At 44.3% G+C, this 15,000-nt stretch overlaps 2 protein-coding genes across 2 annotated transcripts in view; one reads left to right on the top strand and one right to left on the bottom strand.

Moving 5' to 3' along the window:
• Window positions 1-14,902, top strand: part of LOC309535177 (uncharacterized protein) — a 33,246-nt gene extending 18,344 nt beyond the window's left edge. The window contains exons 4-5 of the mRNA XM_082228032.1: window positions 5,468-5,572; window positions 14,609-14,902. Of these exons, the coding sequence (XP_082084158.1) occupies window positions 5,468-5,572; window positions 14,609-14,713 (210 nt within the window). The 3' untranslated portion in view covers window positions 14,714-14,902. The remainder of the gene's footprint in view (window positions 1-5,467; window positions 5,573-14,608) is intronic.
• LOC309535175 (uncharacterized protein) overlaps window positions 14,499-15,000 on the bottom strand; it is a 258,807-nt gene continuing 258,305 nt past the window's right edge. The window contains exon 5 of the mRNA XM_082228027.1: window positions 14,499-14,637. Within this exon, the coding sequence (XP_082084153.1) occupies window positions 14,571-14,637 (67 nt within the window). The 3' untranslated portion in view covers window positions 14,499-14,570. The remainder of the gene's footprint in view (window positions 14,638-15,000) is intronic.

Here is a 15,000-nt window from a genome sequence, read left to right as displayed (position 1 = left end):
CTACCACTGGCATGTGGCTCCTGTCCTCTTGGTGTAGACAGTCTTGAACCAGCGGTGGAGCAAGCCAATTGGGCGCCTGGGGTGGTGTGCGTGCCCTGGGGCCAGCCACCCGTGGGACACGGCGAGCCGGGCAGGACGCTACGCGGAGCCTCCGAGGAATCTGCCTGCCTCCTCCCACTCAGCCGCCTTACAGACCGTTTGGGGCGCCCAAGCCACCGTGTCACTCCCAGGAGAGACGTGTGGCTTGGGCATGCTTTAGGCCCCGCGGTGAGTTCCGCCCGGCATTTTGTCACCCCCCTCAATGGTGACACCCGGGACGGACTGCCCCCATCGGCACCTCTTCCTCTGCCCCTGTCCTGAACACTATTTGGTTGTACCACATTGATCTGCCTAACTGTTTTCAGTGGTACCTCTGGTTGCGAATGGGAACCGTTCCAGAGGCCCGTTCGCAACATGAAAAGAGCGCAACCCGCAGCAGTGCATCTGCGCACACGCGGGTTGCGATTCGCCACTTCTGCGCATGCGTGTGACGTCATTTTGTGCTTCTGCGCATGTGCAAGCGGCGAAACCTGGAAGTAACCCTTTCTGGTACTTCCGGGTTGCCGCGGGACGTAATCTGAAAGAACGTAACATGAAGCGAACGTAACATGAGGTATGACTGTATATGCCACCCTATCTTATAGGCACCAGTCTGTTTCCAGCATTTGAAAGTGCTTCATGGCATGCGCCTGCCCATAAAATATATGGCTGGAATGAGTAGAATCATACACAATATTTCCTGCCTACTCCTAAAATGTAGGACATTTGGCTTGCAAACATGGTTTTCACTTTAGCCACAAGTGTGACCACGGGTCACACTTAGTAGATATAGACTCCCCATCCCCTTGTATGGTTCTCCAGGCTGCAGACTCTTCTCCAGTCATTCAGATAAGTGAGATGAATACTGGCAAGGCTCCATGTAACTGGGAACCCTGTTTTCCTGAGATTCCTGGATGTGTGAAGCCATGCCTGCTTGTAGTCATGGCCATCAGGGATGGGCAATGGGGTAATTTCAGTTTCTTTGAATTTCTCATCTCTCCCCCCCCCCATCATAATTTCAGTGCTCCACATTTTTGCATCAATGTCCTCATGAAGATTCATCAGCTAATTTCTAATAATATTCCCATGTTTGTATGCAATTTTGTAAAATTTTTGCAAATCAATTTCCCCTAACACAAGTATACATACCTAGTCAGATGGTGGCATATAAATATATAAATATAAATATCATTATTATTATTGTCAGGCACCTTTGTGGGATGGCAGGTCTAGGAAAGGTTGTGACTGCAGGCAGGCAGGCAAAACTTATATTTGTAGGTATCAGAATACCATTGGGGGAGTCCCGGAATAAATATATTGCAGTATGTATGCATTTACAGCCATATATATCAGTCTCTCGTCTTTCCTCCCTCCCTCCATTTTTTAAAAAATCACTTTGCATTTCTTACCAGGCAATCTTTGCTGTGTTCCATCTGAGTTAAGATTGCGAGAAACTACTGTAGTGAAAAACAAATTGCTGGCTACGTATCGTGGAGGAAGTTTGTCTGATATATCTATCATCTAGCATGGGGACTAGTTTGATTTACTTTACACCAGAGCAAAAGAAGCTCCGATTCAAAAGAGGAGATAGCACTATTCTATGACTCTTAAGTCGCGAGCAAGACTTGACCATTTTAATTTTGGTAAAAAGGTTAGCCCCACCCAAAGGGTACAAAGTGAGAAGCAACACAGTCCTTTGTCTGAATAGCTCTTGTTGGTGTCAATATTTATTCTATTCTATTCTCCTCTCCTCTACTGGCAAGTGAAAGTATCCTTCTTTATGGCACAGAGGCAGCAACAGCAGGTGTACAGGTGAAACTTGCACACTCTTTTCACACTGCATTATTATGTTTGCACAAAGTGGGAGCAGATATTCGCTATTGGTAGTGCAATTTATTTGTTAATTGACTGAGGCGGCCATATTGGATGATAAGTAAACCCCATTGACCTCAGATGGGGTTGCTTCTGAGTAGAGATGCATAGGATTGCGCTGAATGTCTACTGGTGGGCAAGTAAGCTAAATGGAGCCTCCATATTTAAAGACAGTACAGTGGTACCTCAGGTTAAGTACTTAATTCGTTCCGGAGGTTCGTACTTAATCTGAAACTGTTCTTAACCTGAAGCACCACTTTAGCTAATGGGGCCTCCTGCTGCTGCCGCGCCGTCGGAGCACAATTTCTGTTCTCATCCTGAAGCAAAGTTCTTAACCTAAAGCACTATTTCTGGGTTAGCGGAGTCTGTAACCTGAAGCGTATGTAACCCGAGGTACCACTGTATATCTTGGAAAGTCTCCAGCACCTCGCAAACAATAGAGGAGGACTGCTACACTGCTAGTTTATTTAACAAAATTTACATGCTACTTAATTGTAAATAAAGCCCCTAAGTGGTTTATAAGTAAAACTTCTGAGCAGTTTATATCTACGTAGTTAAATTCCGGGTCACCACTGGAGAAAGCAGAATGTTGGAACAAATGTATATATAGTCTGATTCTGCAGGATTCCACTTACGCTGCAATTATGCACTGCTTTGAGTTCTTCATACAATGCCATGAGATAGCATCAGCCCCACCTTTCTTGGCCAGGAATGATGGGAATTGTAGTCTTAGTAATACTTGGAGGGCAATAAGTTCTTCCTCTCTGCACTACAGTTTCTCTGTGTTATTCAGCCACCTTGCAGCCCATCTCACTGAATTGCTTTGGGATTGCAGTTTCTTTTGCGTATTCTCAACAACGCAGGCATACATGCACATGCTGCTGGGGATTATTTGAGAAGATGCAAATAGAAACTTCCGTAAATTATATTTGACTCTACGGATAGGCTGTATTGGTTTGGATACCTCTGTTTCTAGCTGCTGTGCTAAATTCCCCCAAACAGGAGTCTCTCCCCCCCTCCCTGTCTATTATTCCAAACAAGATGCGATGGATGAGTTTGGTTACATTTCATTTTGTGATGGCAGAGAAGGAAATTGCTTGAAAATCATCTGCACTTCAACGTCTGGGTGATATTTGTGCAAGATGAAAACTTGTTCAATGGTGGTTTTTATATTGCAACCTGGATTACGCGGGTTGATATTCACAGTCCTATAGTGGCATTGTTTGCAGACTCGAGCAAGGAGTATTGATGTGAATGCCATCTCTTAAATGACTTCTCTTCGGCTGTATTTGTTGTCCCACATTATCCTTTGGCACTCCAATATAAGACTGATAAAACAGAGTCTCACTAAAGGCCACTTTGTAAATTACTTTTTCCAACATGGAGATTAATCTCTGTGGAGGGAGAAGCAGGGGTCTCTTGTAACACACGGAAGCAGAGCAATCCTTTGCTTGTCTCTTCAGAAGTAAGTCTCAGTGAGTTCGAGAGGACTTACTCCTGGGTAAGTGTGTAGAGAATTGCAGCTTAAAGGTGGAATACTGGTTGTTGGCAACTACATTTTGAATACAGAAGGAACTTGAGGGCCAGCAATATTGGCTGTTCTGATTATCCTATGAACCAAGACATCAGTATGCTGATGACACCCAACTCTATCTGTTGATGGATGGCCATCCTGACTCGGCCCCAGACACACTGATCAGATGTTTGGAAGCTGTGGCTGGATGGTTACATGGGAGCCGGTTGAAGTTAAATCATTCAAAGCCAGAGGACCTTTGGCTGGGTCGGGACAATATGGGATTTTTTTTTGGGGGGGGCAACTCCCATCTCTTGCAGGGGCTCAATTAGTGCCAGCACCATCCGTTAAGAGTTTGGGTGTAATCTTCAACACCTCCCTTTCCATGGAGGCGCAGATTGCAGCTATAACAAAGGCGGCATTTTATCATCTCCGCCAAGCTAAGCAGTTGGCTCCTTACCTCTCTCGTCCTGACCTAGCCACTGTGATCCACATGACGGTCACCTCCAGACTGGATTATTGTAACTCGCTCTATGTGGGGCTGCCCTTGAGACTGACCTAGAAACTCCAGCGGGTGCAGAATGCCGCGGCAAGACTCCTTACGGGGTCCTTGCTGCGAGATCACATTCATCCAGTGCTATACCAGCTGCACTGGCTCCCGGTGGAGTATAGGATCAGGTTTAAGGTGCTGGTTTTAACCTTCAAAGCCCTATATGGCCTGGGACCCTTGTACCTACGAGACCGCCTCTCCTGGTATGTCCCACAGAGGAACTTACGGTCTTCAAACAAAAACATCTTGAAGGTCCCAGGCCACAGAGAGGTTAGGCTGGCCTCAACCAGAGCCAGGGCTTTTTTGGCTGTGGCCCCGATCTGGTGGAACGCTCTGTCACAAGAGTCTAGGCCCCTGCGGGACTTGACATCTTTCCGCAGGGCCTGCAAGACAGAGCTGTTCCACCAGGCCTTTGGCCAGGGCACAGCCTGACTCCCTCCTTTGGCAATCCTCACAGAACTTCTAGCCCAATGGTTGCCATTAATTTGATTGGAATTAATTTTATAATGAAATGATTTTAGAATGTTTTATCATTTTACTGTTGTTAGCCGCTATGAGCCTGGCTTTGGCTGGGGAGGGTGGGATATAAATAAAATTTATTATTATTATTATTATTATTATTATTATTATTATTATTATTATTATTAGGTGCTTAAAACAAAACAAAAAACCCTTGTCTCCAATATGGTCAGCTTTGTCCAAGTTTAGGCCTAAGTTCACCACTAGTGTACATGCTTTAAAAGGTTCCAGGTTCAATTCCCAGAATCTCCAGCTTGGGCTGTGAGTGTGCTGGAAACTAAGGGAGCTTCTGGCAGTCAGTGCATGCACCACTGAGCTAAATGGACCAATGTTTTGACCCATCATAATAAGGCAGCTTCCAAGGTTCCTCTCCTTTGAGTAGCACTGCCTCTAGAGGGTGTCACCGCCGCTTTCCTCTCCCTGCTAGGAAGACCCTACCCCACCACCATTGCCACCGCTGCCCGGCCAATACTTGCTTTGCCCCGGACACTGGCAACGTACGCTACACCACTGTTGGGGATGTATTGTGTCCTGGAACCAGCTGATCAGCTGTAGGTGCCTCAGCTGATCACTTCTGTTAGCCACTGCATCTCGGCTCTCACACAGGACTGAGCAGGGGAAGCAGAGGAGGGCGTATCTCTGAGAGAGTCTGTGAGGCTGTGCAGCATCCCTAGAAACAGTTGCAGTTTGGGTTAGTGAGCCTGGCTTTCTGGGTAAAGAGGTGTGCGTCTGTCAGCATTTCCTATGCTGATAGCTCAATCAGCCTTGCAACACCCCACCCCACCCGCCAATGTTTCAGATGGGCTGTTTATAAAACAACATTTAAGTTACGACATGTGCACACCTGTTTGATTTAACATTAATTGGGCGGATGCTGGTGATGTCTTTGAAAAAAAAGGGGGGGAGCATCATTGATATTTAAAACTTTGCGAAAGAAAAGGAAGAGGGATTATGATGTCCCAACTGTCGGGAGCACAAGAAGATGGAGCATTCCGGATGCAACAAACAGCTGGAAGTCAGGAGACCAGAGTTGCATTAAGGTAAGCAATACAAATGCCACGTGCACGATTGGTTTGACCAAGATTTCCCAGATGTAGCATCTGAATTCAAGTGAGTCGATACGTGTCCTTCTTGAGACATCTTGGATGGATTTCTGAAGAATCTTGAAGATGCTCCATTCATTATAATTTTCTTACAGAGAGAATCTCTAAGAAGGAAAACCTGTGTTTATCGTAATACATGGAGTGTAGCAAAAGTGGTTGTTGCTTTTTCACTTATGCCCAGCTGCTGCATTTATGACATATAAGAAATACTCATGCGATGCTTTGCGCATTTTGGTAAACACATGTTTTCCTAACTGGAGAGGAATCTCAGCTAGAAAACTGTAATCTGTGAAGTAGTCTTTAGTATCTATCATCTATCTATCTATCTATCTATCTATCTATCTATCATCTCTATCATCTATCTATCATCTATCTATCTACAGTGGTACCTTGGGTAACATACACTTCAGGTTACATTTGCTTCAGGTTACAGACTCCGCTAACCCAGAAATAGTACCTAGGGTTAAGAACTTTGCTTCAGGATGAGAACAGAAATCGCAGCAGGAGGCCCCATTAGCTAAAGTGGTGCTTCGGGTTAAGAACAGTTTCAGGTTAAGAACGGACCTGCGGAACGAATTAAGTACTTAACCCAAGGTACCACTCTTATCATCTATCTATCATCTATCTATCTATCTATCTATCTATCTATCTATCTATCTATCTATCTATCATCTATCTATCTATCATCTATCTATCTATCTATCTATCTATCATCTATCTATCTATCTATCTATCTATCTATCTATATCTATCTCTCTCTATCATCTATCTATCTATCTATCTATCTATCTATCTATCTATCTATCTCTATCATCTATCTATCTATCTATCTATCTATCTATCTATCTATCTATCTATCTATCTATCATCTCTCTCTCTCTCTCTCTCTCTCTATCGTCTGTCTATCATCTATCTATCTATATCTCTATCATCTATCTATCTATCTATCTATCTATCTATCTAATCTATCATCTATATCTATCTATCTTCTATTTGTGTATTTTGCATAGCCAAATTTGGGCACGTAAAATAAATAAACACCGCACAGCTTTCTGTGCTCTGCTGCTCACTGCCTGCCTTGCCCAGTGCTCGATCTCACTACTAAAATGGAATGTTCGCCTGTAAAATGGAACCATTTAAAATGCAATCCTGTAAGAGGACATAAACCCTATGGCAGTGTAATTTTCTACCGTATAGGTGAGCAACTAAATGCATATTTATATTGCCTCCACATCCCTGAAGAAGACTCTAGAGCCAGCGTATTGGTGGAATGGTTATATTTATTGAAATATAATAAGATTTGCAAATAAAGATCCAATAATGAAGCGTGGGCTTTGTGGGCTTATTTGTCATACTGAGGGCAGCATCTCCTGGGCATGTCAGCCGCTGCCACTCAGTGGCTTCCCAGCCAAGGACTGGGGGAACTTCTCATGCCCTTACTAGGTGAGCCTTGGAGTATGATGGCTGTTGGTATCAAAGCTCTGCAGCAAAGCAAGTGAAGTGGACACCCAAGAGTCTCCCAAGTCTGCCGAATCATATCATACCTGCAAAGAGCAGCCACTGGTCAAAGGGGAAGACCTCAGCCATGATCCAGGCACCCTCAGGGACCCTTGTCCTTCTGATTGGTTTTGGATCAATACAGCTTAATCTGAAGCTCTATTTGAAACTCCATGTCTCAGGCAACGATGTTGACAAAAGGGTATGCCACAATACATCTGCTTCATCATGAATTTGACACGAGACTTTTTATCGTTTTCATTAACCATACTGAAACCCACTGGATCAATGGCGAAACATAAACAAGAAGGAGGCAGAGAATATTCTGCTTGTTCTGCCATTGCACTTGGCTCCGTTAATGCTGGTGGAAACAGGGCAGTGAGCGGAAGGCTGCAACCAATATCATTTCTGATAGGGAATCTGTCTGTTGGCAAGAAAACTTTGCTGCAGGAGATCAGAGTCTACTTCAAACCAGATTGCCCCTCTGAAAAAGCAAATGCAAAAAGATCTTTGGTCCCAATCCCAATCCCTCCTCATCTGTTTGTTTCAGAATGAAAAAGACATTGGAAATGCCAAACGTGGAATTCCACATATGTCTAGAGAAACTTCCAAATATTTTTGGGAAAGGGAATAGCTTTGGAAGAGCAAGTAATCACGGAATCTGCAACTTTCCAAGGAGACATTTTCCCTTTGGACATTACAGTCCTATATTGCCAGTTGGACCCAGAAATAATTGCATGGGCTTGTGACATCATTCTACCGGTGTTAGCATTCTCCACCATATTTTTCAACTGTGAAGTCCAATGCTTATTCCACAGTCTCGCTAATCTTTTTGGAACACTCAGAAGAGGAAATTTGCTGGACGCATACTGTGAACATTCAACAATTCAGCAGAATGACATCTGGGTTCTACCTCTTGCCTTTGACGTCCAGCAAAATCAGGGTCTATATACTCAAATAATTAAGTCCCAATTAATTCAGATCTCATTCCTAAAATCATAATCTGTTTGCAAATCCTGAGTTCTTTCAGTTCTTTACTGAAATGTCTTCTCACATCTAAACTATCCAACAGTTTACATGTAGCCAACTTTTGAAAGCCACAACTGCTTTTGTAAGCAGCTGACTTCTTCTAAAAAGTTTTGATCTTAATTGGCAGCTGAGGCTCTGCAAGCCTTATAGATACCAGTTTGCAACGCATACTATGAAACATTACAATGTGCAGTTCAGGACTTTTGTAAACTAGAAGGCAAAATACTTTGTAAGTACTAATAACTGAGCTGTGTTGCAAGAGTTTTCTTTTGATCTAACCAACACAGATCACTCGGACAGCTTGAATTGTCAATAACACTGTTTAAGGAATAGAGGTGAAACTGAGAGCCCCTCCAGATGGCCTGTTTATGGAGCATTCCTGATTTGCTTGCGCAAAGCTAATGCAGAGGTTAGATCATATCTGGTCTTTATCGAGCCTTCATCTGGATTTGCTCATGGGGATGTTACACTGCAATGAGCATTTGTCCGGCATTCATCCTGATTTCTTTCTTTTTTCTTTTTGCTGGATGTTTATATATCTTCCTAATAGTCATCCATCCACCCCCTTTTCAATGCAGTTCCCCATCACTTACCAAACCACAAAGGGCAAGATTCTCTTTTAAAGTAGATTTGTTGTACTAGGGCAACAAAGCCCTTTAACACATTTTAACTGCAGAGGCCTAAAGTTCTAGCATATATTCCCCCCCCCCTATCCTATGATAAGAATACAATAATTTATTATTTACACCCCGCCCATCTGGCTGAGTTTCCCCAGCCACTCTGAGCGGCTCCCAATTGAGTGTTAAAAACAATACAGCATTAAATATTAAAAACTTCCCTAAACAGGGCTGCCTTCAGATGTCTTTTTAAAATCCTTGACATCTGATGGGAGGGCGTTCCACAGGGCGGGCATCACTACCGAGAAGGCCCTCTGTCTGGTTCCCTGTCTTGCAATGAGGGAACCGCCAGAAGGCCCTTGGCACTGGGTCTCAGCGTCCGGGCTGAACGATGGGGGTGGAGATGCTCCTTCAGGTATACAGGACCGAGGCCGTTTAGGGCTTTAAAGGTCAGCACCAACACTTTGAATTGTGCTTGGAAACGTACTGGGAGCCAATGCAGATCTCTCAGGACCGGTGTTATGTGATCCTGGCGGCCACTCCCAGTCACCAGTCTAGCTGCCATATTCTGGATTAATTGCAGTTTCTGGGTCACCTTCAAAGGTAGCTCCATGTAGAGCGCATTGCAGTAGTCCAAGCGGGAGATAACCAGAGCATGCACCACTTTGCTGAGACAGTCCGCAGGCAGGTAGGGTCTCAGCCTGTGTACCAGATGGAGCTGGTAGACAGCTGCCCTGTTCACAGAATTAACCTGCACCTCCATGGACAGCTGTGAGTCCAAAATGACTCCCAGGCTGCGCACCTGGTCCTTCAGGGGCACAGTTACCCCATTCAGGACCAGGGAGTCCCCCCCCCCACCCGCCTCCCCCTGTCCCCCCCAAAACAGTACTTCTGTCTTGTCAGGATTCAACCTCAATCTGTTAGCCGCCATCCATCCTCCAATGATTCTTCCAAGCATCTGAGAGTGGTGGCCATGGTTCTCTTTCTCTCCCATTTCACCACCACAACAATGTTGCGAGGTAGGTCAGTGAGCTCTTATGGTTAAATAGGGATTTGGATGTGGGCCTCCTCGATCCTAGTCTGACACTCTAACCCCTAGGCCAAACTGACTGGAGTGTTGATGTGTGTCGAGATCTTTCCCCGGGATGGCCAACTTACTTAGTGGTTATAGGCATGTTGTAATGAATATGGCCCCATCTGTACTATGCTTTCAAAGCATTATCATGCCACTTTGAACAGTCACGACGTCCTCCAAAGCATGCTGGGAATTGCAGCTTGCTTGCTTGCTGCTAAGAGTAGTTGGGAGACCCCTATTCCCTATAGGCAACTACAATCCCCAGAGTGGAATTACAGACAAACTCTCTTCCCAAGTAACTCTGGGAAAGTGGAGCTCTTTGAGATAAATAGGGGTCTTCCAGCAACTCTTTGTAGGTGTAACAAACAACGGGTCACAGAATTTATTTTGGCGGGAGCAGACCACGGCTGTCTGAAGTGGTTTGATACTGCTTTGCATGCCTAGTGCAGATGGCGCCTGCACCTTGGTAAATAAACTGCTGCACTTGTTTCATAAGGCATCACTGTGACACACAGACTATCGAACATGAAGGTGCAACACCTCAGACCTGCTGTTTACTAATCTGGCTTGTTTCCTTTCAGTAAGAGGAAGAGTGAACATGCAAATGCACTAGTTGGAGAGGAGCCTCATATTTTTCTATTCCAAGATGATTTCTGGGATGTTGTGTGTGTGTGTGTGTGTGTGGTTTTTTCCCTGGGAGGGGGGTGTTGTTAAAGATAGCAAACTTAGCATGTTGAGTGAAGGGTGTAAACAATATATTGGGGACTGTTAACGGGATGCAGTCATAACAAGCCATCCAAATTTCCATAAATAACACATCACCCATTTAACTACTAATTTATTATTCCAATTCTGATCTCCAAATTACTCAAAACGAGCTGCTTAAAACACACCCGTAAGATCTACTAATCTCAAGCAGCCTTCAAAGCCCTGCATCCAAATCAAATATATCAGTCTATTGTGGAGCAATCAGTTTGCTATTATAACAAAAAATTAGGGCAGGAAAAATAAACCTTTTGCAGTGAAATCAGCCGTATGAAGCGAAATTCCTTTTGAAAGTCCCCTGGAAAAATCACAGCCTGTACACCGAATTAGGCGAGTAAAACAGCAGGCAGTCATTAATGACTAGGGCCACTGTTTTGATTATGCCCTCGTAACATGTTAGAATTTGCAAGATGTATGGGTTGAAAGAAATTATAGATCCTGGAGAGAAAAGATACCTAAGCTTTCCTACCTAAAGGCTTAATGTAAGGGGGCTGCCAGATTTTGAATACAAGTGATTACGTGACAGACTCACTTAAAACCTTCCTGCATGCTTTAGCATCACGGTTCTTTTCTGGAAACAAAAAAACCCTTTGCAGGCTAATTATTTTGTATTCTTGGGTTAATTTCTCTCTCTCTCTCTTTTTTGAAAAAAAGAACACCGCCCTCTCAAACACTATATTTTTGGACTCTGAGTTGTCAAGTGGCTGGACAAAGCAGTGTTAAAAATTCAACGACTCTAATTACTAGCTGAGCAGTATAAAAACCTCTGAATAAATGTCAGTCGAGGAGATAAGCTCTTATCTTAATCTAATGGCTCCACAGACTTAATTTGTCAGGCCGGCCTGGTTGATGAAAAACAGGTTTCTATTCTCCAGCGTTTGCAGCAACATCTTTCCAAATCTTTGAAGTTGGATAGCAATACCGGCAGCAGCGGAGCCGTCTGGCAAAAATCTGGTGACCAAGCCAATTTAATTCCTATTGTCCTATTACACTAATTAATGTTGCTCTGCCTACACTGGTGCAAGGGAGACAAAAATGAAGCCAATTTATTTTTAGATTTGTTACATTCTGGGCTAATTGCTCTCACCCCATATTTCCTCCCCTCTGCAACGTGTTAATCATTTTGGGTCCCTTCTGGCATCCGAGAGGGGCAGGGTTTTAAAATTAAGGCCTCTTTAAGGAAGCACTTGGAGGGTTCAGGGCAATAAATTCCAGTTTCTTGAGAAAGTAAGGAACTCTGACTTGGGTGGGTGGTTCCTTCTGAACACAAGGGATGTATGGGGTACCCAGGGATGACTGTATCCTTTGAAACCTCTTTCTTAAAGGAGGTTTTAACATATTTAGAGCTTGAGGACAAACCAGTGTCAACAACAATTCATGCCAGGCAATTAACAAATGAAAAGAGCTGGCTTTTCAGTTAATGTTTTGTGTTGTTTCTTTGCTGTGCTGTTTTCACCAAATCAGCTGTGGTGCAGGGTAACTTCAAAGGATTGGTGTGAATATTACAGCACTCTGTATAAAACTGGAAAAAGAGGACTTGCTTTTTTAAAAAAAAAAACAAAAAACCACCAGGGCCTTTCTCTGATGCTTTTGGGATTTCAAAAAGTGTGGTGTAGGATGGGGAGAGGAGATTATGCTAGTTCCATGGAAGAGGAAAACAGGGCTGCCTTTTTTTTTGGGGGGGGGAAAATAATTTATAATCTCTTCTTTTATGTCAGTGTAGCTGCGGAACTTTTAGTGGAATGATAACTGGCATAAAACCAGAGTAATGGAGTGGAGAATCAGACATATTTTTTTGTAATTAATGATGTGACCTCAAAACTGCAAAGCTACACTGGTCACATGTGTGAGAGCCTAGGCAGCTGCCTATTCTTGGGAAAGAATAAGGCAGTTTGAAAGAACCAGCGAGATCATTGCGCTTCCTATTATTATGAATAATTGTCCTTGTTATGCTTTTTAAAAATGTTTTTGTGATTGTCTTATTTGTTCCATTTTCTCACACCCTTCCTCTACAGAGCTCGGCTTATCGTTTGGGGGAAGTGAGGAAAGTGAGGTTATCCTGTGGGTTTCATGCTGAGCGGAGATTTTATGACACTTATCTGCAAAAGGCTTCACAATATTTTACATTTCCCTTTGTCCTCATAACAATCACCTATATAAATAAAAAAGGCAGTTCCCGGGTCCTGCCTCTGTGCTGCCTTCTAGCGCAGAAGTGAGAACACACTTCTCTCGCCACCCCCTGGGCCAAATCTGTATCTGCCCAACCCCTCCTGGGCCAGATTTGACAGGTGCCGGGTACCACCCACCTGTCAATCACCTGCTGCTACAATGACATCAGGTGACAAGCCTCTTTGAAGGCTGACTCTGGGATCACAAAGGGGTTTGCTTTGAAATCACTGCTAAAGATGGTTCCCTCCCTTCCATTTTAGCAGGGGTTGCAATACAAATTCCTTCCTGATCCTAGAGCAAAGCATTCTCCCACTGCCCATCAGCTGATCAGAACCAGTTGTTTCTCTCAGTTTCAACAGGGTTTTTTTGTTTTGTTATGTACTGAGTTGAATAGGATCCAAAAGGCAGCACTCTGATTGGTCCTAGAATAGGGTCCAGAATGCAGCAGTCTGACTGGATCACAGGAGCCACCCAATTCAGCTCCAGATGGAAGTGAATCTGCAACCTGATTGGCCTACAGGTGAATCCCGGAATTAGCCAATCACGTGGGGCCCATTGTGTAAATAATGTATATAAAGCAGACATTCTGGGGGAACTTCCATTCCTCTTCACCACTATGAGCTGAGTAAAGAGCATGAAATCCACTCTCGACTCTGAGTATATTTCAGGTTTAATGCAAATCCTTCCTTAAACTTGGGGCAAGGCACACTCCCACAGCCCATCAGTTGATCAGGGCCAAGTTGATGGATGATGGAAGCTCCTATCTTGTCATGTGAACAAGCCATAATAGGCTGGAATCAGATCCTGGTATTCCTGAACCAACCTTGGGTACTTCTGCAATTGAATAGCTTTGCCCAAGGGCTTCCTCAAATCTGGAACAGCCTGGGGTTGCAATTGGAGGAGAGAGAGAGAGAGAGAGAGAGAGAGAGAGAGAGAGAGGGCAGCTTTGAGCCACCATTTTCAATTCCCCAGTGTCCTGGCAGCTTGTAGCCAGCCATTTCTTCTACCAAGGAAAGGCAGAGGAGCATGCACTGATGTAGAAGAGTTTGGATTTGAAATCCTACTTTATCACTACCCGAAGGAGTCTCAAAGTGGCCAACATTCTCCTTTCCCTCCCTCCCCCACAACAAACACTCTGTGAGGTGAGTGGGGCTGAGAGACTTCAGAGAAGTGTGACTAGCCCAAGGTCACCCAGCAGCTGCATGTGGAGGAATGGGGATGTGAACCCGGCTCACCAGATTACGAGTCTACCCCTCTTAAACACTACACTACACTGGCTCATAGAAGCAGGTTCATGGAAGGGACTTTGTCAGGGCTTCCAATGGGGAAACAGCTGAGGAGGCAATCCCTGTTGGTTAACCAACAAACTATGTACAACAGTGTCTGGGGCAGGTCTCCCATCACTATGTCCCTGTTCCCAATCTGCCTGTTTTCTCCCAGACAAGTCAAAAGAGCTTCCAACAATATTTGCAGGGCAAATATTGAAATTTTTGGCACTAGTGATTAGTGAAACAAATGGCTGGATCCAAGAGGATGGGATTTATTGGCAGATATAGGTAACACAGGCGTAGGGAAGCCTTTCTCAGACTGCAGGCTGCATTCCCTCAGGCAACTCTCTGGGGGTTGCAGGTCGGTGGTGGGTAGAACCAGAGCCAAACTAGGCCAAGTCAGATGTCAAAGTAGGCAGAGCAACAGATGTGACTCTGACCTTTCCGCAGTGAGCCAAATTCCAGGAAGCACATTCCAGTTCACTACATTCCAGCCACACCCAAGTCCGAGGTTTCTACACTAATTCCCACTCTGCATCTCTCCATCCTCCAGCCAGGTGACCAAGAGAACAGCCAAAGCAGCTGGGAAGAGAGAAGAGGCGTTCAGGGATTTTATAAGTTGTGTATCCTTGTTTCTCACTTTGATCCTTTTACGTGAGTTGTATGTTTTGTGGTATTTTAGGCATTGGGACTCACCTTTATTTTGATTGATTATAGTTTAGTAATTCTTCATTGTAACGGGTAAGTGTAAACTGTTTAATTATTATTTGCTGTCATTTAATTCCACTGTTTACTACAGTGGAACCTCAGGTTAAGAACTTAATTCATTCTGGAGGTCCGTTCTTAACCTGAAGACCACTTTAGCTAATGGGGCCTCCTGCTGCCGCCGCACCGCCGGAGCATGGTTTCTGTTCTCATCCTGAAGCAAAGTTCTTAACCCGAGGT

The sequence above is a fragment of the Podarcis vaucheri genome (assembly GCF_965113315.1).
Source record: "Podarcis vaucheri genome assembly, chromosome: 6".
In the NCBI taxonomy this organism is placed as follows: Eukaryota; Metazoa; Chordata; class Lepidosauria; order Squamata; family Lacertidae; genus Podarcis; species Podarcis vaucheri.
The sequence above is the reverse complement of the archived record's forward strand: the minus strand, read 5'-3'. Positions and strand labels throughout refer to the sequence as shown.